The sequence below is a fragment of the Anolis carolinensis genome, chromosome 4 (assembly GCF_035594765.1).
Source record: "Anolis carolinensis isolate JA03-04 chromosome 4, rAnoCar3.1.pri, whole genome shotgun sequence".
Taxonomy (NCBI): domain Eukaryota; kingdom Metazoa; phylum Chordata; class Lepidosauria; order Squamata; family Dactyloidae; genus Anolis; species Anolis carolinensis.
This window is the reverse complement of record NC_085844.1, coordinates 161,921,595-161,948,349: the sequence shown is the minus strand read 5'-3', so window position 1 is coordinate 161,948,349 and position 26,755 is coordinate 161,921,595. Positions and strand designations below refer to the sequence as shown.

The 26,755-nt window shown below is 41.4% G+C and overlaps 1 protein-coding gene across 1 annotated transcript in view; it reads left to right on the top strand.

The window, feature by feature from the left end:
• ak5 (adenylate kinase 5) overlaps positions 1–26,755 on the top strand; it is a 125,207-nt gene that overhangs the window by 87,950 nt on the left and 10,502 nt on the right. The window contains exons 9-10 of the mRNA XM_003223051.4: positions 5,575–5,617; positions 7,875–7,919. Of these exons, the coding sequence (XP_003223099.2) occupies positions 5,575–5,617; positions 7,875–7,919 (88 nt within the window). The remainder of the gene's footprint in view (positions 1–5,574; positions 5,618–7,874; positions 7,920–26,755) is intronic.

Genomic DNA, 26,755 nt, shown 5'->3' with positions numbered 1-26,755 from the left:
TGAATAGCACATTGTCCAAGACAAGCTAAATCAGGCATCAATTCTCTCAGATTACCAAGAGGTAGCCAGAGAAAAGCAAGGCCAGGTTCCAAAGATCAGTGATGGGGTCTGAAAAGATCAGAAGCAAATGTAAGATCAAAAGCAGGCTGAGATAACTGTCCAAAGCAGCTTTCCAGAATATGCAGATTAAGAAATAGTTCTCTTGTAGTCAAGACACGGTGCTCAGACTAATAAACTGCCTTGGCTGCAAAAATGTTTGGACTGGTGTGGATAATTAGTCAATTGTTTTCAGGCTAGGAGTAAGTCAACACTTTTGCATCTTAGAAAGCTTCTTTTATCCTACACCAGTGGTTCTCAACCTGTGGGTCCCCAGATGTTTTGGCATTTAACAGCTGGCAAACTGGCTAGGATTTCTGGGAGTTGTAGACCACAACACCTGGGGACCCACGGGTTGAGAACCACTGTCCTACACTCTACTACTAAACCCAAACCTAAGCTTTACTACCTATCTACACTGATCATTTAATGCAGCAGCCAGAAAACAAATTCCCACAAACGGATGCGAAAGAAAGCCCTTAATGTGCATTGGTGCTCTGTGTTTTATGTAATCACCATCCAGACTTCAAACTGGATCCAGGATTTCCTACGTAATAATCTGCACAGTGAAACCACTTTCTCCAGTAATGATTTGAAATTACATTATATGGTCAGCATAGATGGGGCCCTAGTGTGCTTGGTCTTCTGAGGATCCAGGATTAGATTACAATAGGAAATAAGGTGCTCGGAACTGGAGCCTGCGGCTCAAGATAAAGTTCCTCACCATCTTAAAAAACAAATGGATGTCAGTATTCTGTGAAAAACATGACCTGGTAAACATATACTGTATGACAAATCTCTAATACTTAGAGACACACATTCTAGATTCTGAGAACTCAAAAGCTCAGTCGTGTATCCAAATAAATGTTTCTGTGTCCAGATTCAGACTGCCTTTCAGAATACATTTCCTCGGCATGTACTGGATGCCTTTCTCAACATCATCCCAAATGTCAAGCGAAGTACTTGGAACCTCATGTGTACAAAGGAGTCCATTGCACAGTCTTTTAGCCTGTAGCCAAACAAATGATCTTCCAAGCCTGGTTGGTTACTCTCCATTGCAGTTGCAGTGATTATAGGCATATGTAAAGTTATAGCCCTCTAAATTTCACAAGTGCTTATATTTTTTTACAGATTAAATATTTATAAGAGAGCTATATCCTCAGGGACAGTCAAGATGAAATAATGTTATAAATATATCATAAAGCTTTTTTTAAACAGTCTGTGTCCTGGAATGTTAAAAGATGGTTAACAGAAATCTTTTCAAGCCTGCGAACAATCTGTTCATCTTAAGTTACCATGGGAACTGGTATATTAGAGGCTAAAAAAACCCAGTTGTAGATGCAAAGATCTGTAGTTTGCCCTGAAGAAAATGTTGCCTTTAATGTTGTTGAGATAGTTTGGTGGATTTGCAGAGAGTGCTTTTGATGTGTTTGAATTTTGTTTTGCTTTTAGGTTGTTGTGGCAGTTTGTGTATGGGAGGGAGTGCTTGCTGTTGGTCGCGTTCAGAATGGAGCATGTATACATGTAAAATGATCTTTTGTAATGGAATTTGAGGTTGTCTCTTTAGAGTGTTCTTATTATTTTACCTCCCCTGAATGTCTTTCCCATATTGCTCCCTCCTACACCCCATTGGTGAAGTGATATAATTGGCTTTGATCATGTAGAGGAGAGCACTTCCATAGTGTTGCATCATTTGCCTCAAAGAGTGGCAACAGAATCAATGTGATCCAGGCAATCTCACATTCTAATATTTATATGTGTCTGATGTGATATAGAAGATGTGGGGGGGGGGGGGAGCAACTCTGCCATATCAGTAATGCTGCAGAGTGTACTTATGAAAAATAATGGTTGCTGAATGAAAGCTGCTACTCCATATTATTTCTAGACTGGAGGCGAGAGATTTTGAAGAACAGTAGGAGTCAAGCAGATGGAAGACAGTGAAATGAAGAGCAGAAAGCTGCACAAACAATGGACTATCATTTTGCTGTTTGACTCATTTTCTTGATATTTGGTCTGCTTACTCTTCCAGGATTTTTCTCTTCTGAAAAGGCCAAATAGGCAAATAAACAATGAGGTAGCAAGACAAAACTGTAGTTGTTCTAACTCAAAACTATCTGGAGGATGAGAGACAGGTGTTAGGCATTTGGCACAAATTTTAAAGTATCTTCCAAGTTGTGTAATTCTCCTCAAAGAAGGATAACATTTCTTTCGCTGGAAGCAGATCTGTAATAATTATTAGATTCAAGCTCAAACAAATGTTTACTGACTTGAGGTCAAATGCAGGTAGCTCTAAGGCTATACTAGGTTTATTGGAATGCATAAGACACAGTAAGGCCATGCTGAGTAGAAATCTGTAGCTAGATGACTTTTTAAAAATTGTTTCAGAAGCGAGCAAGTTGCTTCTGGTGTGAGAGAATCGGAGCAATATGTTATATGTTATGGGAGCAATATGTTTCCTATTTAAATGCATTTGGAAAATTATGGGTGATTTAGCCACAAAATCAACCCAAAAATAATTTTTACAATTGGGGGTGTATGTCTAGGAGCTTTGATGGAGTGCACTTAAAAGATCCCAAGAGTATTCTGAGCATTTATAAGTTTATATAAAGATACTGCATATTGGATCTTGTTGTCTGTCTGGTTTCTTTCTCTTTAATAACACTCACAATTTTGGTTAATTTTACCACTCATATAGATAAATTCAGTATTTCCTGTTTTCTCTCCCTATCTGATTCCTTTAAACTAGAGTTTGGACAGATTCCTCTTTGCTTGTTAACTTTCTTGATCTCTTAACCACAAACTGCCAAGTTTGACTTCCCTGCTACATAATCCCAGTGCTAAACCCAGTTTTGATAATTATTTTATTTCTTTCAGTACTGCTCACTTTCTCCCTCCTCAATTTTATTCTTCAATTCCTTTAACCAGTTGGCTTTCTAAGAAATTTTGTCCCCTTATCTATGGCTTCATTTGTTATATTCTTGCAATTTGTACCTTCATATCATCCCTATCCTCTGCTCTTGACGTATTAAGCATAACATTCACTTAGTTTAGTATCTTTGATTGTCCTTTAGTTAAACTGAATGCCTGTTGCCTTAACAACTGCAGTCTTTTCTCACACAATCTCACCTTGATGTGTTCATGCCAGTCCAGCACTCTCTTGATAAAGGAAATACACTTAGTCTATGAAAACTTCTGCTACCAACTTGGTTCTCTAAATTAAGTCTCCAAGGTGCTACAAGATCCTTTTGCATACTGATATTCCAGACTGACACAGCTGTGTCTTTGTATTCTGTTGACAAAGTTGTTCATCCCTCTTACAGCCCAACCGTTTGACTCCCTGCTAAATCTCTAGACTAGCATTTTGGCCTTTCCTGAATCTTTTGCAAATTCCCCACTCTAGCTTCAGAAGCCACTAGATTACAATTATGCAGTCAGAAGAGTTGCTTTTAGATACACACTTGTACTATAACAACACATGCATGGATATGGAACAGCATAGAGGTAAAAATAGCACAATGACTAAGCCAGAACAGGTACTTTTTAAAAGTGCTACTCCAGTCAAGAATTTTGAAATATTTGGTTTGTTATGGAAACAAGGATGGGTGAAAAAACTTCAATAGATACACCTTTTCCCCATGATAACTCTTTCAGGAGTGAATTGCCCTTCTGTTGTAGTTCAGCCTTTGATTGTGCCTGCACCTAAGGCCGGTGGATTCTGTACCTGCAAGTCAGCCTAATGTTACTGGGGATTCTGGGCCTGCAGACCAGCAGGAGAGTCAGTAAGAGATTTTAAGCCCTGAAATTGAGCAGTCTCTGTTTGAAGGCCACATTCCAGAAAAACAGTTTGCTAGGGAAGCAAGGTCAGAAACAGAGATGAGCTCAGAGGAGGAGATTCCAGGTGCCCCATCTAATGAGCAGTTAGATAGGAGATTTACATTTCAGCAACACAGGGAAGCTCAGAAGAGTTTGCGAAGGTCAAGACGCTTGTTAGCTAAAAAGTCCTTATCAGTTTCTCAGGGGAGAAGGCATGATATTTTGTCTGTATTAGCAAGACCAAAAGGCTTTTTCACCAGTCTGGTCAACGTTGGTTTTTGAGGATACATCTCTTGCCAAGTCAAGCCTGCTAAGGGATTTTTAGTTCCATGTTTCCTGTTGCTCATGTTCCATGCTTTCAAGTTTAAAGGATTGTTCCTGAATCTCATGTTTTGGATTTATTCCTGATTTTTGATGCTATTCTTGTACTTTGAATTCTGTGAATTATTTCTGACATTTTGACTTTGGTTTTTATTCTGTTTTGCTGAACTGCTTTTCATATGTATTCTTCAATAAACTGCTTTGCTTGGACTGGAATGTGGTGTGAAGTACAGAGGTGCTTCCCAGCCTTGGAGTGCAATACCTTCCTAGGGATAGAGTTCACTCCCTGTTGTCTCACCCCTGTTCTTAACTATGAGTCAGATGTTTGTAACTCGGGGACTGCCTGTATTCATAAACAAATGTAACATTCTAAGTGATATTCAATAACATTGTTTAAAAGGATGAAATGAAAAACAATAAAAATATGGGGGGAATTAATGGGGTTAAAATAGAAAATACCTGGATAAACAGATAATCAGCATCAAATTATTTGTAATTAAAATTTGAGAGTTTCTGATTTTTCCAAAGTTTTGAAATAAATTTGTTTATATAGCTGAATCCAGAAATAAGACAAATTCACTTCCATATTTTACCGTTACATTGCCTGTTATTTAAAAGTGTTTTTAAGATGTTGTTATTCTGCTTTCTGATGCCATGATTATCATCAATACCTACCTATCGCCTTGGATTAGTATTGCAGTGTTATCTTCATTGACATAGGCTACATACAGTATTCTATTGCAATCTGTTGAATTTTGTGTTAGACTTCAGGAAACCTATTTATGGCTCGTTGGGGTTTTCTTTCCCTGTTGTGATTATCAAGAGCAGGCTTTTAAAAAAAATAGTCTCGGCTTCAGTTGCAAAAGGGACAAAAGGTCAATACCAGTCTTGTGAACTTTTGTGAAAGCTTTCCATTTCATGACACATGTCTTGCTCTTCCTTATAGCACAGTTGACCTGGAAACAGTTTTTTTCCAAACATTTTCAGGTGGGCTTTCTCATTATTTACACTGACTGCCACAGTGCCAGTTGGCTACACTTTAATTGGTTAGCTGGGATTTCCAACACAAGACACACAGCTTTTATTACTCTGCAGAAACCTTTGAATATACTCTGTCAGTCTGAGTACATTTGAAGGAGCTTCCCAAGTGCGCTCAGGTAGCACTCTCCACAAAAATAAACAAAAATCAAGACTTATGAGACAGTCCTACGAGATTAGAATGGTGAACAGAATTTTTAATGTGTCTGTTTTTCACATTGACAACAGTAATATCTATAAGAATATGAAATGTACCAAACTGTTAATAATACTTTCTCCAAAACATGTTGCTTGCTTTGTTGACAGGGATATGACCCATCATGTCTTTGTAGACCTGAGAATGTAGAAGGTGAGTTTTTTGTTTGGTTTGTTTATTTCTAGCATGTATCCTCTTTTCATTTTGAAAATTGCCAGATGTAAAAATTGTCTAGATATAAAAGAAGAAACATTTGAAAGCAACTAATAACCTTCTGAGATAATGAGAGCATAATGATAATCCTTTAGCACAACAATATAAAAACAATTAATATTTTAGTGGAATGAGCAGCATGGAATGTTTAGAATATTTTTTTTGTATTTTAACTATATCTTAACTGGGTTGTTGTGAGGTTTATGGGGTGTTTGGCCATGTTCCAGTAGCATTATCTCTTGACTTTTCACCTGCATCTCTGGCTGCCATCTTCACTCACAGCAATCCAGTGATTCTGGCCATGGAAGCCTTCAACAACATATGTATTAACTATGTCAAGTACAGCATTCTGTGTTATGTATGCTTAATTAAGATCCAAAATGTTATTCCAAAAGTATACTTACGCAAGTAACCTCTTCTTTCCCAATTCCTCCAATCAACCTGATGGAAATGAAATTGATCCATTCACCAAACACCAACCGAATGGACCTCCCTCCCATGGATCACAATAGTGCTAATCGTGTCACAGTTGTGGCTAAATTGCAATCATGAATATGAAACAGTTATCTGGATTTACTCATTCTTAATTGCGCCATATTCATAATCACTGTGTAGTCACAATTCTGACACTATTGCCACAATTGCAACTCCTCCTCCAACCTACTTTATCAAGCATGGGTAGAGGAAGGTGCATTCTGCTGGTCATTGGAACATGAGTTCGGGAAAGCTTACTCACTTATCCTTTAGCAAACCATGAGAAGAGAGCCTGAGAAATATGTAGTTATGGAGCCAGCATTCACAGAGTTCAAAATATTATACAAGCATCAGTCAATACATTAAGTAATGGAGCAGTAAAATATGAATTGAATCCTCTAAGAAAATGTTCCAGTGTGGCTAAAGAGTCTAGAGCCCCTTTCATAAATGGTTCCAATTTAGCTGTCATGGAAGCATTTTATGGAATATGGGATTGCCTGTTTAAAGAGGGATATTTGGGGTTCTCAGCCAGGGAACTCTAGTGTCTCACCAAAAAAGCCAAACACCAGGATTCCATAGGACAATGCCATGGCAGTTAAGGAGGAGTCATAAAGTTACAATATTTTAGGGAAATTTGTGGCTCCATTCAGCATTCAAGTTTTCATTAAAATCACTATGTTAAAGAATACCCTACTTCATGACCTTTGGTCTCCAAATGTTCTGGTTTACAACACCCACAAGCATTATCTTATGTTGTATAGGAGTGATATGGGTTTTAGGCCAAAACATCTGGACGGCCAAAAAGTTGTCCACTCCTGTGTTAAGGCTCCCCCCGACCAGCCATGGATAGGTTTGTTTTCAGTGGGACTTGGTTTTTTTCTCTACTAAACAGCTGCTGCTCCTGTTTTGGTTGAGTGAAGGATTTCCTGCTTAGGAAAACAAATCCCGGTTGTGTCTAGGTCATTACCCTACACTGCTGTTGAGTGCAGGGATTGACTAATGGAACTTAATTCAAAATATGCACACACCATACATGTAAATAGGATTACAACTGCTGCTGTCTGGGCGGGGGGATCAGAACAAGAATTATGACATAGCACTGTAACTGTGATGCTGATGCATTCATAACTGCCAGGCAGGATTCCTGACATTGTTTATTATAGGTTTGTTATAGGTACATTAACAGCTATACATTTCACAGGTACCTTGTGTATGGATGCTGTATAACAAAAGAATGTTTCAATAGAAGACTCAAGGGAGGTTCTTTTTAATGGTTTAGATGTAATCTTGAATGTCCACTTTGTGGAATAAATTGAATGTTGTGGGGTTTATTGCTTGGGAGTACTATGATCAGTATGTATAGGATCATTTTTGTGTGTGTCAGGAGCGACTCGAGAAACTGCAAGTTGCTTCTGGTGTGAGAGAATTGGCTTTCTTCAAGGATGTTGCCCAGGGGACGCCCAGATGTTTGATGTTTTACCGTCCTATGGGAGGCTTTTCTCATGGGGAGCTAGAGCTGAGAAATGGAAGCTCACTCTGCTCCCTGGATTCGAACTGTCAACCTTTCGGTCAGCAGTCCTGCTGGTACAAGGGTTTAACCCATGCCACTGGGGTTTCCTATAGTACCATACATTATTATATAGTAGTAGAGTTCATGGTGTTATGTAAGTATTGAAAATTATTACTAATCATTTTTTAAAAAAATATTTTATATTCAATATAGATTTTGTAGAGGATCTGAAGAAATCACACATCATTTTTGTAATTGGTAAGTAAGAATTACAGTCAGCTTTAGCTGGCATTTTTCTATTATTTCATTGTGGGAAAAATTGTGTTAAACTTCACCAGTAGTATGTAAAACATGTAAAAAAATGTTTCCTGATAGCACCTTCAGAATTATGCAAAGGTTCGCCTTGAACAAACCTTGACCTTGTGAAAATTGTCAGGCAAAATGTAGCCATATTGTTTTAAATTGTAGAGAGAAATGATTGGTGTGAAAGAAGGAGTCTAGTAAAATTTAGAATAGATTTCTCTTATTTTAAAGAACTCTCAATATCTGAAAAATAAAATAGAGAGTGTTGCTCAGCACACTATTTCTGTAGCATTAAAGCAGATTTGCACAACCTGTGGCCCTCCAAGTGTTTGGGACTCCAATTCCCAGAAGCCCTAGCCAGCTTGTCAGATGATCGGGAATTCTGGGAGATGATGTCCAAAACATTTGGAGGGCCATGCGTTGTGCAGGCCTGTTTTAAAGAACGGTTGCAATAAATTTGCCTATGAATAAGAGATAATAAAATACATATAACTGTGCAAGAGGTAAAGGAGAGAGGAGAAAAGGACAGTTCACTTCAAACCATACTATTACATAAGAACGAAGTCTATTGTTTCTGTATATAGAGGACAATAAATTTTAAACTGAAGCCAAAGAGTAGTAAGAGGACAGTTTTGTTATAAGTAACTTTGTTATGTCAGACTTTCAGAATGAAGTTCCAATCATAGATGCATGTATAACACATAGTTCTTCAAGATCTCTGTGACTCACATATGTGGTACATTCAGCTCCTGCACAGACATCTTTAGAAGCTTCCAGAGCTGTGTTTTGGTGGACATCATGCCTTCTGGTCCATACACATAACCTTTCTTCAATGAAGAAGCATTGTGAATATAGGGCAAAGATTTCTTTTTCTGATACATACTATCTCCTCTTCTTGGGTAAAGAGCACGTGGTCAACTCTTCTTTTGCCAGACTTCCTGTCTTAAAAAAGGACCCTCCAAACTGCAATCCCTTGCAGCCCAAAATAAACTGCTTCACGTGGCTTCAGTCAATGCTTGCATCCATCTTCACCCCAGGAACAACAGTTGATGTTCTTAGTGAGCTAAACTCCTGTGAGAATGAATTGGGCCCATTGGTTCCAACACAGGAGAAAGCTCTTAAGCTCCCCTGACACTGGGCAAGTTCTTAGAGAAACAACAGTAAAGAGAGAAATGTCTATCCTTTTTTACTTTGGTAGAAGATGGGAAAGAAAACCTCTGACTCCCTCCCTAACAAAGTTTGGTTTCATTTGGTCCTTCCATTCAAAGTTGCACACATCCTGTTCTTCCATTCTCATACACAGTCCAATGAAGTTCCGGCTGTTGGTTTCTACTTGGAATGGGAGACCCATATTTTTTTAGGACTGATTGTATACTGTATTCAAACGTGATGCATACTGACCCCATCACACCTGATTCATACATTTTGAAAATACTGCTCTTTGACTCATCGCACCATGGAAGACTGGCTCCTCCTGACCCATTCAAATGCCTCCTTACATCACTTTTATTCATTTGTTTTTCTGATATTGAACAGTGATGTAGCCTGGAAGATTCAAACTACTGTTCTCACAAGATTTTAGCTGATGGAATGCATACTGATTTCGTGATTATGTGTAAAACAAGCGCTTCTGAACCATATTAAATAAAAACCGATTAGAATTCCATGTACAATTACTCCCTTTCTGTGATATTTTGCAGACCGATTCCAACGGATTACTGGTGGAATGGGACAAGGATCATGTGATAGAACCAGTTCAGAATTGTGTCTCAGAAATGGAGTATATCTCAATGTCCTAGTTTTATTTGCCACAAGGTTGGACATTGAGAGCATTGGTTCTTGAAGTGTGGGAGCCTAAAACCCTGCTCCGTGTCAATGCCAGAGTAGGTCTTGGTACTATGAAGATTCCCAATCTCAGTATCAATATTATTCTCCCTGTTATAGAGATTCAAGACATCATCATTATTGGGGGGCGTTATGTTATTCACTATATTGTTCAGATAGATATAGCCTCGCAATTATATCTGGGATTTGTATTACGATTATTAAAAGAGACCATCAGTCCCCACCTCAATCCATTACTTGCTGCTATACATGTGAGTTGAGATTTATTTATTTTTTTCGTGTCAGGAGCAACCGGAGTTGCTTCTGGAGTGAGAGAATTGGCCATCTGCAAGGATGTTGCCCAGGGGACGCCCAGATGTTTTGATGTTTTACCATCCTTGTGGGAGGCTTCTCTCATGTCCCCGCATGGAGCTGGAGCTGATAGAGGGAGCTCATCCACGCTCTCCCCGGGTGGGATTCGAACCTGGCAGCCTTCAGGTCAGCAACCCAACCTTCAAGTCACAAGGCTTTTATCCCCTAGGCCACTGGAGGTTCCTGTGAGTTGAGATAACAAGATGCTACAATTTTTTGACCTCCACTTCCAAGTGCAGTCTCCTGTGCCAGCTAGGGAGTCTACTGCCAGGTCTCACTGCATCATTAAGATCCTATTTCAAGGTTGCTTCTGTTCAGTGTCCTGCTACACTCCACCTCAGCCTGCTAGAGGGATCAATAGGAACCTCCTCTGAGTCATCCTCAGAATCTGGTTGTTAGTTTCTAGAGGACAACTGAATTGGCAGATGACTGCTATTTTAGTGCTAATGAAGATGTCACATCCTTTACCACAGCAATAGCTGTAATGAAGTGTAGGGGGTTATTGTGGCTGTGTGACATACATAATTCTGCTTTGCAGTGAAGAGGACAGTTAGGAATCTATGTTCCTTCGTAACAACATCTGCTGCCTATAGTAAATGGCCCGTGTCAAAGGTCGGAGCATGTCTATCCTTGCCCTATAACATCAATAGCTGGCTGAATATTGGCACTGCCACCTTGGGGTAGTCTTTCTCTTCCAATACTTATTTTCATCTGTGAACTATCACAGGGTTTCAGGATAAAACCTTTGTACCTCTCTGTCTCATTCTTAAGCTGTGTGATATCATTATGTTCCAAAAACATCAAGTGTCATCAGTGGTGGAGCTCCCCAAACTTTCAGTCTTTTCGTCTTCACAAAATAATGAGATATTGTTCTATGTAATACTTTGGTGCAGATGAAATCCTGAAAGGATAATGAAGTCTCGCAACGTATCAGATCCTTGATGCGGTGAGAGCAACTACCTGTGCCATGGATCCTTGCCCTTCTTGGCTAATTAAATCGGCCGGGGGGGGGGGGGGGGTGTGTGTGCGAGAATGGTTTGTGAGGATAATCAATTCCTCTTTGGATTAAGGTAAATTTCCATCTTCCCTTAAACAGGCCATAGTGAAGCCAATTCTGAAGAATTCGACCATTTTAAACAACTACAGACCTATCTCAAACCTCCCTTTCTTGGGCAAGGTCCTGGAGTGGGTGGTTGCCTCGAGCTCCAGGGTTTCCTGGATTACACTGATTTTCTAGACCCATCGCAGTCTGGCTTTAGACCCGGTCATAGTACTGAGACGGCTTTGGTCGCCTTGGTGGATTACCTCCGCAGGGAACTGGACAGGGGGAGTGTGACCCTGTTGGTTCTCTTGGACATCTCAGCGGCTTTCGATTCCATCGACCATGGTATCCTTCTGGTACGGCTCTCCAGGATGGGTCTTGGGGGTACTGCCCTGCAGTGGCTCCAGTCCTTCCTGGAGGGCCATTCCCAGTTGGTGAAGCTGGGGGACACCTGCTCGGACCCCTGGCCATTGACCTGTGGGGTCCCGCAAGGTTCCATTCTGTCCCCCATGCTTTTTAACATCTACATGAAACCGCTGGGCGAGGTCATCCGGAGTTTTGGAGTGCGGTGCGATCTCTACGCAGATGACACCCAACTCTACTACTCTTTTCCACCAAATTCCAAGGAAGCCCCCCAGATACTGGATCAGTGCTTGGCAGCTGTGATGGGCTGGATGAGGGTGAATAAGCTGAAGCTTAATCCTGACAAGACAGAGGTTCTCCAGGTCAGTGGTATGTCTGATCGGGGTATTGGGTGGCAACCTGTGCTTGACGGCGTCGCACTCCCCCTGAAGGCGCAGGTCCGCAGCTTTGGGGTCCTCCTGGACTGATCACTGACACTTGATGCTCAGGTGTCGGCGGTGGCCAGGAGGGCCTTTGCACAACTAAAACTTGTGCGCCAGCTGCGACCATACCTCGTGAAGTCTGACTTGGCCATGGTGGTTCACGTCTTAGTTACCTCTAGATTGGATTATTGCAGTGCGCTCTATGTGGGGCTGCCTTTGAAGATGGCCCGGAAACTTATCATAGAATCATAGAATCATAGAATAGTAGAGTTGGAAGAGACCACATGGGCCATCTAGTCCAACCCCCTGCTAAGAAGCAGGAAATCGCATTCAAAGCACCCCCGACAGATGGCCATCCAGCCTCTGCTTAAAAGCCTCCAAGGAAGGAGCCTCCACCACGGCCCCGGGGAGAGAGTTCCACTGTCGAACAGCTCTCACAGTGAGGAAGCTCTTCCTGATGTTCAAGTGGAATCTCCTTTCCTGTAGTTTGAAGCCATTGTTCCGTGTCCTAGTCTGCAGGGCAGCAGAAAACAAGCTTGCTCCCTCTTCCCTATGACTTCCCTTCACGTATTTGTACATGGCTATCATGTCTCCTCTCAGCCTTCTCTTCTGCAGGCTAAACATGCCCAGCTCTTTAAGCCGCTCCTCATAGGGCTTGTTCTCCAGACCCTTAATCATTTTAGTCGCCCTCCTCTGGACGCTTTCCAGTTTGTCAACCTCTCCCTTCAACTGTGGTGCCCAAAATTGGACACAGTATTCCAGGTGTGGTCTGACCAAGGCAGAATAGAGGGGGAGCATAACTTCCCTGGATCTAGACGCTATTCCCCTATTGATGCAGGCCAGAATCCCATTGGCTTTTTTAGCAGCCGCATCACATTGTTGGCTCATGTTTAACTTGTTGTCCACGAGGACTCCAAGATCTTTTTCGCACACACTGCTGTCAAGCCAGGCGTCCCCCATTCTGTATCTTTGATTTCCATTTTTTCTGCCGAAGTGAAGTATCTTGCATTTGTCCCTGTTTAACTTCATTTTGTTAGTTTTGGCCCATCTCTCTAGTCTGTCAAGATCTTTTTGAATTCTGCTCCTGTCTTCTGGAGTGTTAGCTATCCCTCCCAGTTTTGTGTCGTCTGCAAACTTGATGATCGTGCCTTCTAACCCTTCGTCTAAGTCGTTAATAAAGATGTTGAACAGAACCGGGCCCAGGACGGAGCCCTGCGGCACTCCACTTGTCACTTCTTTCCATGATGAAGACGACGCATTGGTGAGCACCCTTTGGGTTCGTTCGCTTAGCCAATTACAGATCCACCTAACCGTAGTTTTGTCTAGCCCACATTTTACTAGTTTGTTTGCCAGAAGGTCGTGGGGGACTTTGTCGAAGGCCTTACTGAAATCCAGGTACGCTACATCCACAGCATTCCCTGTATCGACCCAACTCGTAACTCTATCGAAAAAAGAGATCAGATTAGTCTGGCATGACTTGTTTTTGGTAAATCCGTGTTGACTATTAGCAATGACCGCATTTGTTTCTAAGTGTTCGCAGACCACTTCCTTAATGATCTTTTCCAGAATTTTGCCTGGTATTGATGTGAGGCTGACCGGACGGTAATTGTTTGGGTCGTTCTTTTTTCCCTTCTTGAAGATAGGGACCACATTCGCCCTCCTCCAATCTGCTGGGACTTCTCCCGTTCTCCAAGAACTCTCGAAGATAATTGCCAGTGGTTCTGAAATAACTTCCGCTAGTTCCTTCAGTACTCTTGGGTGTAGCTGATCTGGCCCTGGGGACTTGAATTCGTTTAGAGAGGCCAGGTGTTCCTGGACAACGTGTCTCCCTATTTGGGGTTGGATTTCCCCCAATCCTTCGTCCATTCCGTGTTGCTGAGGTTGAAGATGGCTTTCTTTTTCTGAGAAGACCGAGGCAAAGAAGGTATTGAGCAGTTCTGCCTTTTCCCTGTCCCCTGTCGCCATCACCCCATCTTCTCCTTGCAATGGCCCTATCGCCTCCTTTTTCTTCCTTTTTCTACCAACGTAAGCAAAAAAGCCTTTTTTGTTGTTTTTTATGTCCCTGGCAAGCCTGAGCTCATTTTGCGCTTTAGCCTTGCGAACCTTTTCCCTACAGGTGTTGGCTATACGTTTGAATTCTTCTTTGGTGATTTCTCCCCTTTTCCACTTCTTGTGCATGTCACTTTTGAGCTTTAGCTCAGTTAGAAGTTCTTTGGACATCCATTCTGGCTTCTTTGCACTTGTCTTATTTTTCTTCTTTGTTGGCACTGTTTGCATTTGCGCCGTGAGTATTTCACTTTTGAAAAACTCCCATCCATCCTTAACTCCCTTGTTTTTTAATATCGGCGTCCATGGAATGCCGCTCAGTAATTCCTTCATTTTTTGGAAGTCAGCTCTCTTAAAGTCCAGAAAGCGTGTTTGACTTGTCTTAGTTTCAGCATTCCTTTGTATTGCAAACTGCAGGAGCACATGGTCACTTGCCCCTAAGGATCCAACCACTTCAACTGTATTGATCAGGTCTTCCACATTTGTTAAGATTAGATCAAGAGTTGCTGATCCCCTTGTTGCCTCTTCTACCTTCTGGACCATAAAATTATCTGCAAGGCAAGTGAGGAATTTGTTGGACTTTGTACTCTTGGCTGAGTTTGTTTTCCAGCAGATATCGGGATAATTGAAATCGCCCATGACTACTATATCTCTTCTTTGTGCCTGTTTGGTCAGCTGTTGACAGAAGGCTTCATCAAGTCCTTCATCCTGACTCGGAGGTCTGTAGTAGACACCCACGACAAGATCTTTTTGAGTCCCGGTTCCCTTGATTCTTATCCAGATGCTTTCAAGCTGGTTTCCCGGATTATAGTCTTGCATTTCTTCTGCAACGTAACTGTTTTTGACATATAAAGCTACTCCCCCTCCTCTCCCCTTTGTTCTATTTCTGTGAAAGAGGTTATAGCCCTCAATGGTTAAATTCCAGTGATGGGAGTCATCCCACCAGGTTTCAGTGATGCCTATGACATCGTATGTGTGGTGCTGTGCTAGGAGTTGGAGTTCGTCTTGCTTATTTCCCATGCTCTGAGCATTAGTGTAAAGACATGTAAGCCCCTGTGACCTCCTCTCGAACTGTTTATTTGGGATTATTGTGCTCTCTGTACTTGGTCCTTGCTGTGTTTGTGCAGCCCTCCGTTTAGCCTTTCGGTGGTTCCCTGTGGTCGTGGGTAATATAGTGTTCGCCAGGCTGTTGTTCCCCTCCCCCAGTGGATCTAGTTTAAAGTGCGCCTGATGAGGTTTGTGAGTCTGTGTGCAAAAAGATGTTTTCCTACTTGTGTGAGATGCACCCCATCGCTTGCCAGTAGACCATGGTCAAGGAAGCCAAAATGCTCCTCTTGACACCATTTTCTGAGCCAGTTATTGACCTGTACTATTTTTCCGGCCCTTGTAGAGCCGTGTCCTACAACAGGGAGGAGGGATGAAAAGATCACATGTACATTATACAGTTTTAGCTTTGTTCCCGGAGCTCGAAAATCATTTGTGATCTTTTGAAAAGTATGCCTAGCAGTGTCATTGGTACCTACATGTATCAACATAAGGTGGGGAGGGTGATGGGGCTTTAGGAGCCTGCTGAGCCTCTGAGTGATATGGTGTATTTTTGCCCCCGGGAGGCAGCATGTTTCTCGAGCCATCCCATCCGGTCTGGAAATGATGGCTTCCGTTCCTCTAAGGAGGGAGTCACCTACTACCAAGACCTGTTTCCTTTGAGGATTGACAGGGTCCCTTTTGTGCAAGACAGTGTGTATGTCCCCTGAAGAGTGTTCCTGTTGAAGTGAATCATGTAGGTGTAAAGTGTTGTCCTCCTCCTCAACATCCCCAGTGCATTCATCAATGACAATCCATTGAGATACATCCAAGAGCCCATTACTCTCCCAAGGATGTTCCTGTTGCTCCTGGTCTATGATTGGGGATGGAGCATTTGCATGATTACATAAGTGTGACTGTGGTGATGCACTGTCCCCGTCAGGGCTATCCCCTGCGCATTGATCCAGGGTGGTCCACTGAGTGGTATCTAAGAAACTGTGGTCCTCCACAAGATGTGTTTCCTGATTGTATGTTAATGATGTAAGAATTTCAAATCTGTTGTGTAAATGCAGCTGAGCAGAGGAGTTCTGCGGAGGCTGCCTGGTCCTGCGTCTCCTTCTATGGGTGACCTCCTTCCAAGCCTGAGGGTTGTCTACCTTTGAGTTGATCTCCCCATAAGGTTCCTGATCATGGTCTTGGTGGTGTTGGTGTGATGCAGGCTGCTGATCTACAGCAGCATGTTGTGCAGTGTCCAAGAAGAGCTCGAGTGCCTGAATGTCCTTAAGGGTCTTAATACGGTGCTCGAGCTGTTGGATCCTCTGCTCCATCAGAGTCATCTGTTTGCATTTGGAGCAGATGTAGTTGTCTAGTTTTTGTGTGAAAAAGCGGAACATGCCACAGCTGGTGCATGTGATGGGAATGTTTTGCTTTTGTTGCATCTCTTGGTGAGCGTGGTGGCCAAGTGGGATCTTTGTACAGTTAAGTAATATGCACGCACTTTATGTGCAAACTGCAACAAACCACCTCTTTGTGTATTTGTTTATGTTGCTTTGTTTCCTGTATGTACTGCAAAGGATAGTTAGTAAAGGTGCCTTTTAGCCAAATCCTACCTGAAGCCAGGGAGCAAAAATGTCCTCCTGCTGCCTCTGCTTCTGCGAGAACCAACTGCCCTTCTGGGATCAGGCTCTGGCAGAAACTCACACTGGCAAATAAAGCTTTCCCAGAAACTCAATTAACAGGGGACAATGCCTGCTGTCAATCAACTTAAGTACCTGGCTCTCTTTCAACACAACAGTCACACAACAGTTAGACTTTGACCACAGGAGCCAAGCCCACACTCAGTTTAAAATCTTAGCCAAATCTTATCCAAATCCTACCTGAAGCCAGGGAGCAAAAATGTCCTCCTGCTGCCTCTGCTTCTGCGAGAACCAACTGCCCTTCTGGGATCAGGCTCTGGCAGAAACTCACACTGGCAAATAAAGCTTTCCCAGAAACTCAATTAACAGGGGACAATGCCTGCTGTCAATCAACTTAAGTACCTGGCTCTCTTTCAACACAACAGTCACACAACAGTTAGACTTTGACCACAGGAGCCAAGCCCACACTCAGTTTAAAATCTTAGCCAAATCTTATCCAAATCCTACCTGAAGCCAGGGAGCAAAAATGTCCTCCTGCTGCCTCTGCTTCTGCGAGAACCAACTGCCCTTCTGGGATCAGGCTCTGGCAGAAACTCACACTGGCAAATAAAGCTTTCCCTAACTTCAATTAGTTCAACGCTCGGCAGCCTTGGTTCTGACGGGAGCCCAATACAGGGAGTGGTCAACACTCCTGTTTAAGGAGCTCCACTGGCTGCCATTCATTTTCCGGACCCAATTCAAAATGCTGGTGATTACCTATAAAGCTCTGAACGGTTTGGGACCCATCTACCTTCGGGATTGTCTCTCCCCCTATGAACCTGTACAGTCTCTTCGGTCATCGGGGGAGGCTCTCCTCTCGCTTCTGCCAGCATCCCAAGCACGGTTGGTGGGGACGAGAGAGAGGGCCTTCTCTGTAGTGGCCCCCTGGCTCTGGAACTCGCTGCCTAGGGAGATCAGGCAAGCCCCCACATTGATGGCGTTTCGGAAGAGCCTGAAAACCTGGCTTTTCACCCAGGCCTTTGGGTAAGATCACCCATCCCCATCATAATTACAATTATGCTCCTCGACCTTTTGTACTGGTCGCTCTTTTCCTGATTACTTGATATTGATTCAGGGCTCCTCCCTACCTAATGTGACCTTAAATGAATCTATTGCACTTTGTCTTTTTACGAATTTGTTACTCATAATGTGCACCTTGCTTATCCATTATTGCAACCTCATTGTTTTTAACTCAATGTTTTAATACTGCGTTGTGTTTTTTGGTTATTGTGTATATTTTGTTATTGGTTTTGTTATTGTTCTTTGATGTTTCATATTTTATCATTGCTTTGTATTTGATTTTGCTGTAAGCCGCCCTGAGTCCCCTTCGGGGGAGATGGAGGCGGGATATAAATAAACTTATTATTATTATTATATCATAAAAGTGTGGTTTGGGACTTAAAAAAATTAACTCCCAACACATCATGTTAAATATTAATCAAAGGCAACACCATTTATTTCATAGAATAGTTACTTCTTTTAAACTTCATGTCCAACCATAAACCCTTAACAATAAAGTTGGACAAATGCACACATGTTCAGTAATAAGCAAATATGCCCATGGTGTTATTGATGAAGTGCTAATCCACCCACACTACCTTTTTTTAAAAAAGTTACTTTTTAGTACCCAGCTGCACTGTTAATTCTGTGAATAATTCTAGCACGCTTCTCTCCTTAAATAACAGTTATTAACATATTGAGACTTTTAAATATTAATAGTTTTGCAAACACTCTGGACCAGGAGGAAGCAATCTGTGCCTCGTGGATATTTTGGATTCCTACTCCCTCTAAACATAAGCTGTATAGGTTAGGAAACTAAAATAAAATCATATGAAAAACTTCCAGTTGTCTTCCTCTGCTCTAAGCACTAAAATACAGAGCTGCCTCTTTAGCAGTCTTGGCTCACGGGTAATTTAGATTTTGAGATTCAATCTTTTTGGTGAAGACTAGAGTGTTTTTAAATCATATGAATGAAATTTACAGATGTTTTTTGGTTGTCATGAGAATGTTGACAACATATGTTTTTATATCCATTCACCAGCTACTGGGTTAAGCTCACATTCCCGGGATGCTCAAAAGTGTCTGATAATTATTGCTTTCTGTGAGTTCTGCTTTCTGGCTTGCATGTTCAGTCTGCACTACCACTTTGGACAGAAAATCACAGCTGGAAAGAAGTTGCTTCCAGTTGCAACTTATTTGTTCATCTAGTGCACTGAGTTTGCAGTTTCGGTGACATTTTTAAAAAAGTCTCCTAGTCTTATTTTCCATAAGATGTGAAGGCTTTGATTAGAGCAGTGGTTCTCAACATGTGGGTCCACAGGTGTTTTGGCCTACAACTCCCAGAAATCCCAGCCAGTTTACCAGCTGTTAGGATTTCTTGGAGTTGAAGGCCAAAACATCTGGGGACCCATAGGTTGAGAATCACTGGATAAGAGTCAAAGCCCCAATTGGATTAGAGTCAAAGCCCCCAGTGGTGCAGCAGATTAAACTGCTGACCTGCTGAACTTGCTGACCAAAAGGTCGATGGTTCGAATTTGGGGAGCAGGGTGAGCTCCCGCTGTTAGCCCCAGCTTATGCCAACCTAGCAGTTCGAAAACATGCAGATGTGAGTAGATCAATAGGCACCACTCCAGCGAGAAGATAACAATGCTCCATGCAGTCATGCCGGCCACATGACCTTGGAAGCATCTACAGACAATGCCGACTCTTCGGCTTAGAAATCAAGATGAGCAATCACTCCCAGAGTCTGACATGATTAGACTTAATGTCAGGGGAAAACCTTTACCTTTACCTATGTCTCCAAAGCCCCAATTTCCCTACAGCTGCCTAAGAGAGTAAAAAATATACTAAAATCATCTTGGATCAGATGCCTGCTAAGTGGCAAATCCTCTTGAATAACTTTAGGGCAATACTACTTCTTGGCTAACTACCATTACAGATTATAAAAATGAAAGGGAGAGAATGTATTTGCTTCTTTTGGACAATAAGTAGTTATGAGAAAGATTCTCAGCAAATTCACCTGAACAGGAATATCCCTTCTGAACTTTTTGTTCAACCTGAGGAAGTCAGGACAGAGCTTTGTTGGTGTTACTATTGTATGCCTTCAAGTCATTTTCAACCTGAGGTGACTCGATCACAGAGTTTTCTGGGGCCTATTCCACTCTACTCCTGCTTCTTCTTCACAAAATAATACCAACTTGTGCTGTACATATAAATGTTTTATCTGAATGTTTAAAGTATCTCTGGTTTTTAAGTGTATTTCTGAGTAGCACTTTATTTAATTAAGATGTCATTGAATCAAATATGAGATTAGTGTGCAGTACATCACTTTCGAGGAGATGCCATGATTCTTTAGAAACAACCTTAAAAAGCAGAGCTTGAAAAAACTAGCCTTTGGGACTGTTCTAGGTATTGTTACTCTAGATATTGTAAACACAAAACTAACTTTTCCACGCTCTGTTGCAAAGTCATTTGAAGTATCCTTGTTAAAAATTGTGCTGGGCAATCTGTCAAGACTGGCTTTTTGTTTCAGAGAACAGGCTGTTTTTGAGATGAGTTTGTTCAGAAAACATGCCGTCTGCTGTTGCCGTTGCCTCTGCTGCTCCTCCATCTCTAAGTGATCAGGAGCTGAATCAAGCAGTCAGGAGTGACTCACTGTCAGCTGTTTGGCTTGTTAAGAAGTCCATTAAGGATAAGTTCAGCATATTACAAAGTATGACATACAGATTTCTGACACTTTGTGTATTTATGCAGAAAAGGCGCTTTGCCAAGGAGAGGGGATGGAAAACACATGCAAACATCTGTGTCTTTACATCAGAGCTAGGAAGAGATACTTATCTGGATTGAAACGCTCCCAGACAGCATGGGTAGTGGTCATTCTTGGTGATGAAGAATACAGTATTTACTCAAGTCTAATGCACCATCAAATCTTAATGCACACCTCAATTTTCAAAACCCCGAAACCAAAAGTATTTGCTGTTGAATGTAATATGCAGATGCAAAAAGCGTACTTTGTGATTAGACCAAAAAGTGTTCATTACAGTTGCTTGGGGTGCATCTATGCTGGAGAAGGAATCAACTTTGCCTTGGTTCCATGCTATAGAATCATGTAGCTTTACAAGGTCTTGAGCCTTCTCTCCCAAAGAAGAATAAGAAGACTAGTAATAATTAATTGCTCCATCAAACTACAAATTCCAGGATTACATAGCACTGAGCCATAGCAATTAAGTTAGAAATGACGTCCCTCAAATAGGAGCCCCAGATGCTCCTGAAGCAGCTTCCCGCTTTGCTTTGGCTCAGAACTAAGGTTACCATACGACGTGAATCTAATGCACATCTTAATTTTCAGAATGGCATTCAATTGGAGTAAATAGGGTATTGGAAAGAATATTAGTTATCACAACTACTCTAACAATATTAGTATCACAGAGCAAAGGGATAACTACCCTTTAAAGCAAAAGCATGCTGGCCTAGTAGTGATGGGCCATTTCATTGTTTGTAACAGATATGGGCAACTCACTAGGGCAGAGGCGGTTTTGAGCCAATCCAAACAACTGGAGCTGTGGTACTACTGTCACCAGTAATATTTGATGGAGAGCCAGTGTGATGTAGTGGTTTGACTGTTGGACTATGACTGGAGATCAGGGTTCAAATCCTCACTCAGTCATGGAAACTCACTTGGGTGACCTTGGGCAAGTCACCCTTTCTCAACCTCAGAGGAGGGCAAAGGCAAAATATGAATCTTTTTCCAAGAAACCTCCATGATAGATTTGCCTTAGTGTCTCCACAAGTAGTAAACAACTTGAAGGCACACAAAAGCAAACAGAGTTTATTGTAGCCTCATCGTGTGTGATTTCTGTTATATGGGAGTGTGTCAGACAATACTATAACGAAGACCTGGTGAGTTTTCTTGACACTATGCAGGTATTTAGTGTCAAGAACTCCAGGTTGCTTGTCAATGATACAAGAATCTGGCAGGATGGTGATGAGTTTAAAATAAAAGTTTTACATAACTCCTCAGTAGATAGATTAAATTGAATTCAGAAGCAATCAGATGGCTAGTTTGGATCCTTGAACATCAGGGCTGTGTTTCCAGAAAGCATATCACTATAAAGAGACTGACCATTTTATTATGGATTAGAGGAAATATTGTTTATATTTGTAGATAAAAGATTCCCATTCAGTTCCATCCTCTGGACATTGAAATTACAGTTTAAAATATTTAAAGCAACTCCAGGCTCCAAACATGGGAGGCTAGAGATGAGTGAACCAAACAGTCCATAATCTCATGCCTGAGACTCCAAACATAGAACTATATTTATCCATATCAACAAACTAATTCTAACCATTTTCATTTCCACCAGAGGTGGTATTTTGTAAAGCTAGTGGGTCTTAGCTGTCCATTTACAACCAAGTCATTCCCAAATCTTTGGGAACTGGGAGAGCTCAGAAAATATGTTGTTGCTGTGAATGTTTATTTTGTCCAAGCTAAACTAAGATCTGGGAAATCTGGGGGCTGAACAGATAGTGTCTCATCTAGCCCTAGCCTTTTGACCCTGTGAGCTCTGGCTTCAGTGCATGATTGACCATTGCCTCCGGTCATGCGCATTGGCATTTGAGTTGCAGTGAATATCATTAATTTATCTGCAAAGCAGTTTCTAGATAGAGATATTATTTTGGACAGCATCTACAACACCTTTCTCCAAACTACTGGTCTCTAGTTGCTTGGACTGCATTTGCCATCATTCCTGCCAAGATGTATTCCATCTAAAGCAGTGGTTTAGATCTTTTGGCCTTCAACTCCCAGAAATACTAACAGCTGGTAAATTGGCTGGGATTTCTGGGAGTTGTAGGCCAAAATACCTGGGGACCCACAGGTTGAGAACCACTGAGCTAGAGAGTTTCACAATGGGAAAAGTTGATGTTGAACCTCTTCTTGATGGTACCTTCAAAGGTGTGAATGTTTCTAATACCCATCACTTCATAGGTTGTTGCTAATAAGTTGATATTTCTAAAAAGTAGTCTGAAGCTTGAATCCCCTCGCCATCCCGCCTTAAATTACAAATGCTAGGACATCATAAGACAAATCCACTGATAGTCTGTTGCTTTTGGTGCCAAAAACAAGGCTTGCATGTTATGCACTATGGAGACACATTCATTGCAATGTCTCCTTCCTTATGCGAAAGGAGACTCTGATTTTGAGCACAGATGGATGATGAATAAATAGACCATGTAGTTAACTGAGTTACAGGAAAGCTGTCCCTATTTGCAATGCTGAGATATATTCCTAGGAGCATATTTTCATGTTTGCTTTATTGATCGCATGCATATGTTTTGAAGGATATCTTTGGGTTTAAATCAGCACAGGATTCGGACTTAGACTGTGGACTGTTTTTTTGCTCATGGAGAACTGATTGAGAGTAGAATTAGACATTATATGCAAACACGTTTTAGAAATTCCTGACAACCCCTTTTCCACTAAAAAGTCAGCCAGAGAGAGGGTTGCCGGGTGAAACAAGGGACGGAGTTCCTTCCGATCCCTTTAATTGTTGTGTAGAAGAAGGGATTTTGGTGGCTGTTCCTTGTAAGTATCATTAAGGTGATTTGAAGCAGAAGTGTCAGAGGTGAGGGAATGTATGTTCCTCCTTCCCATTTCCACTTCTTCATTCCAGATATCTGTCTCTCATCCAAACTCCAGTTTCTTTTTCCACACTGAAGGGCATGCTTGCCCTTCATCTCTTCTTTTGGTGTTGCGTTTATGCTGTCGAGAGGGGGAGAAGTGTTATATATATTTGCCAGTCGTGCTGCTTTCAGTCATAAGGATGACCTTACAAGGGATTAAGTATTGCATCTTGTCAATCACAAGAGCCTAAAAGGAAGTGATTTCTGAAGTTCCACATGAATTACATTTTAAGACCCAGTTTTTCAATCCATCTCATTGACCTCTTTTTTTCCTATCTCAAGGATTGTAGTTGGACACTGGATTTCTAGTACATTTTAAAGGATTTTCAGAAATATATCTGCAAATTCCACCTTTTCAGCTCACATTCTTCTAGAAGCAGTGGTAGTCTTTGCCTATGTTCCTATATTCAGACTTCGCCTCCATGGTAGCACACCATAAGGGGTATCACTTAATCACCCAGTCAATAGATCTATCCTTCCACTTAATCACGCCATTAATAAAACCAATGGTGACACAAGCAGAGGTACATCAGATCATTTGCAGCTTAATAAGGGCCAAAGTTCAATCTAGTTGCCATGGAAGACAACATAAATGGAGTTTTAAAAGCAGAAGTGGGCAAATACGGTTTTTCAGATGTTAAATGTCAACACTGAACATGAGTCGTGGTGAGAGTTGGTTGCTATTCAGCAACATTGGGAAGGCCACAAGTTGCCAACTCCGGCTTCATGTTCTTCACTCCTGCCAAAGGCACAATCATCTTTTTAAACAACACCTCTTCATGTATCTACAGACTGGCTTTTGTCCAAAGTTGAAAGTAGAGATTGAAAGCTGATTAAAAGCATGTTTATGCTGACAGTTGGCCTGAAAGGTTGCATACAAGAGCAACTAAAAACATAGATCAATCAAAACACCAACACAATAATATTAAAATGTACAAAACACATAGCATAGTATGACAGGAAACAGCATAAATCATATTAAACACAGAGCTGAATTTGATATCACATATATAATTTTCTGTTGTTGAGTCCTTGTCGCCCAGTTCACAAAAGATTAATGCAAGCATCATTTCCCATTCAGAGGTTTTGGATTAGGTGGGATGATCCAGCAATATTTGTCTTTCCCTCGTTGTTTAACAAAGAACATACCTCGTTCCTTCATGTAGATTTAAATGCCACAATCTTTCAGTCGAGTCAAACCTTCGGAACAGATGCATGATATTTATTCAGACTTTAGGAGCAGTTGGAGCCTATGCTGTCCCAGGCTTAGAGAAAATAATTTTATTTTCTGAAGAGTTGAATTGCAGACAAGAGGTAGCCCTCTTCATAGTTCAGGACTTGGCTCGCAGCGTCAGCATTGCTAGAATGAGATTATATAATGCCTCCATTAACTTGTTGTTCCTGCATAAGCTACTACATTTAGCATTATTATTAGTTGAGGCTAAAACTTGCAAAGAAAACAAGGTTTCATGAGATTTCTCACATCTTGCAGCTATCGGATATATGCCAAACATTATAGTCAGTTTTACATTTTTTACATTTAGAAACATTTCATACGCCCTATTGAAATACAAGCTATTTTTAGACAGGATTGTTACAATCCAGCAAGTACATTTGCATGCAAGTGAACATTGCATGTAACATTTTCTGTTGCATCCCTATACAACAACAGTTTTAGATACTGGATTGAGAACCATGTATAAACAGTGAGCAGAGGAACATAGAAAGCTATGTTATGCCACCTGAGACCATTGGTTTATCTGGGCCAGTGTGATTTATTCTGGCTGGCAGCAGTGGATCTCCAGAGTTTTAGGCACAGAATTATTTCTCTTGCTGTATCTGAAGATGACTTGTTTTCCCTGAAGAAGGCTGGTTTTTGCCCATCCTAGTACCAAAAAAGCCCAACTTTGCTTAGCTTCCAAACAGAATTATTTATTAGTTTTATCAAGGATGGTTTCCCTTGTTGGAAAGGAGGAGCAACGAATGTGCTGTATGCTTTTTTTCTGTGGATCACAATCCACATGGGAAGCGTAATGATATTGAAATATTTCTCCCTCTTCCCTGAGAGCATTAAAAATGAAGACAAAATACACATCAGCATTCCTGATCATAGGGCCTTAGCTTCCTGTTTCTTGGCTTTGTGAAGCTTGTATGATATATACATAACTTTACAGGTTTTCAGTAGAGGGTAAATGTTGTCTTTGAGTATGAGTTAGCATGGTGTAGTGGTTTGAACATTGGATTATGAGAAGCCATCATGACTTGGGAACCCATTGGGTCTCTCTCAGCCACAGAGGAAGGCAGTAGCAAACCCCCTATGAACAAATCTCCCCTGCTCCCAAAAGCAATAGGGTTGCCATAAGTTGGAAATGACTTAAAGTCACACAAGAAGAAGAAGTCATGATTGGGGTATCATAAATCAGAAACAACTTGAAGGCATACAAGTATATTGAATATATACTTATCTTATGGACATACTATTTCAACTCTGGTATCCTCCACCATACCTAGGGCAGCAGACTTATGTAGAAGATCCAGGACAAATTAGATGGCATTCTGAGTCCTGTTCAACTGCAGAGAAGATCCAAAGAATTGAGGAGAAACATCCAGGTGGCTTGGGTAGCAGCTATGTCCCCTCCCAAGCATCTGTTGCCTGAAGCATCTCATTCCATCTAAATGTATGAGTGGCTCTGAATCAGAATATTCGCTTGGTTTTATTCTATATGTCTCTTACCATTTGATAAAGTTTTAATTCTTTAATCTGGATTTTTTTTATTGTGTCAGAAGCGACTTGAAAACATACCGAAAGTCACTTCTGGTGTGAGAGAATTGGCCGTCTACAGAGACGTTGCCCAGGAGACGCCTGGATGTTTTACCATCCTGCTGGCTTCTCTTATGTCCCTGCAAGCTAAAGCTGACGGGCGGGAGCTCACCTTGTCTCAGAGATTCGAACTGGCAACCTTCAGGTCAGCAGTTTAGCCAGTACAAGGGTTTCACCCATTGTGCCATCGCGGCTCCATGGATCACTATCATTATAAACATTAATACCGAATCCACTCTTCCAAGAGCCTGTCTTTGTGTAGCAAAAATGCCACTGTCCATGCAGATGGCAAAAGTGCCTACACACTTGGAGGGATTACATGTTTGCAGAAATACAGAAAGTTTAGAAAAATCTGAAGTGTGTCTCTCTGAAGAAAACTCAACAACTACCTAATGAGAATGAAACTCACAGTGGAAAAAACAAGGAATTAAAATGAATAAGAATGGGAGTGGAGTGTAATGAAATGAACTGGAAATTTGGACTGGAAATTTCCAGACTGCATTATTTTGTTACAGGTCCCA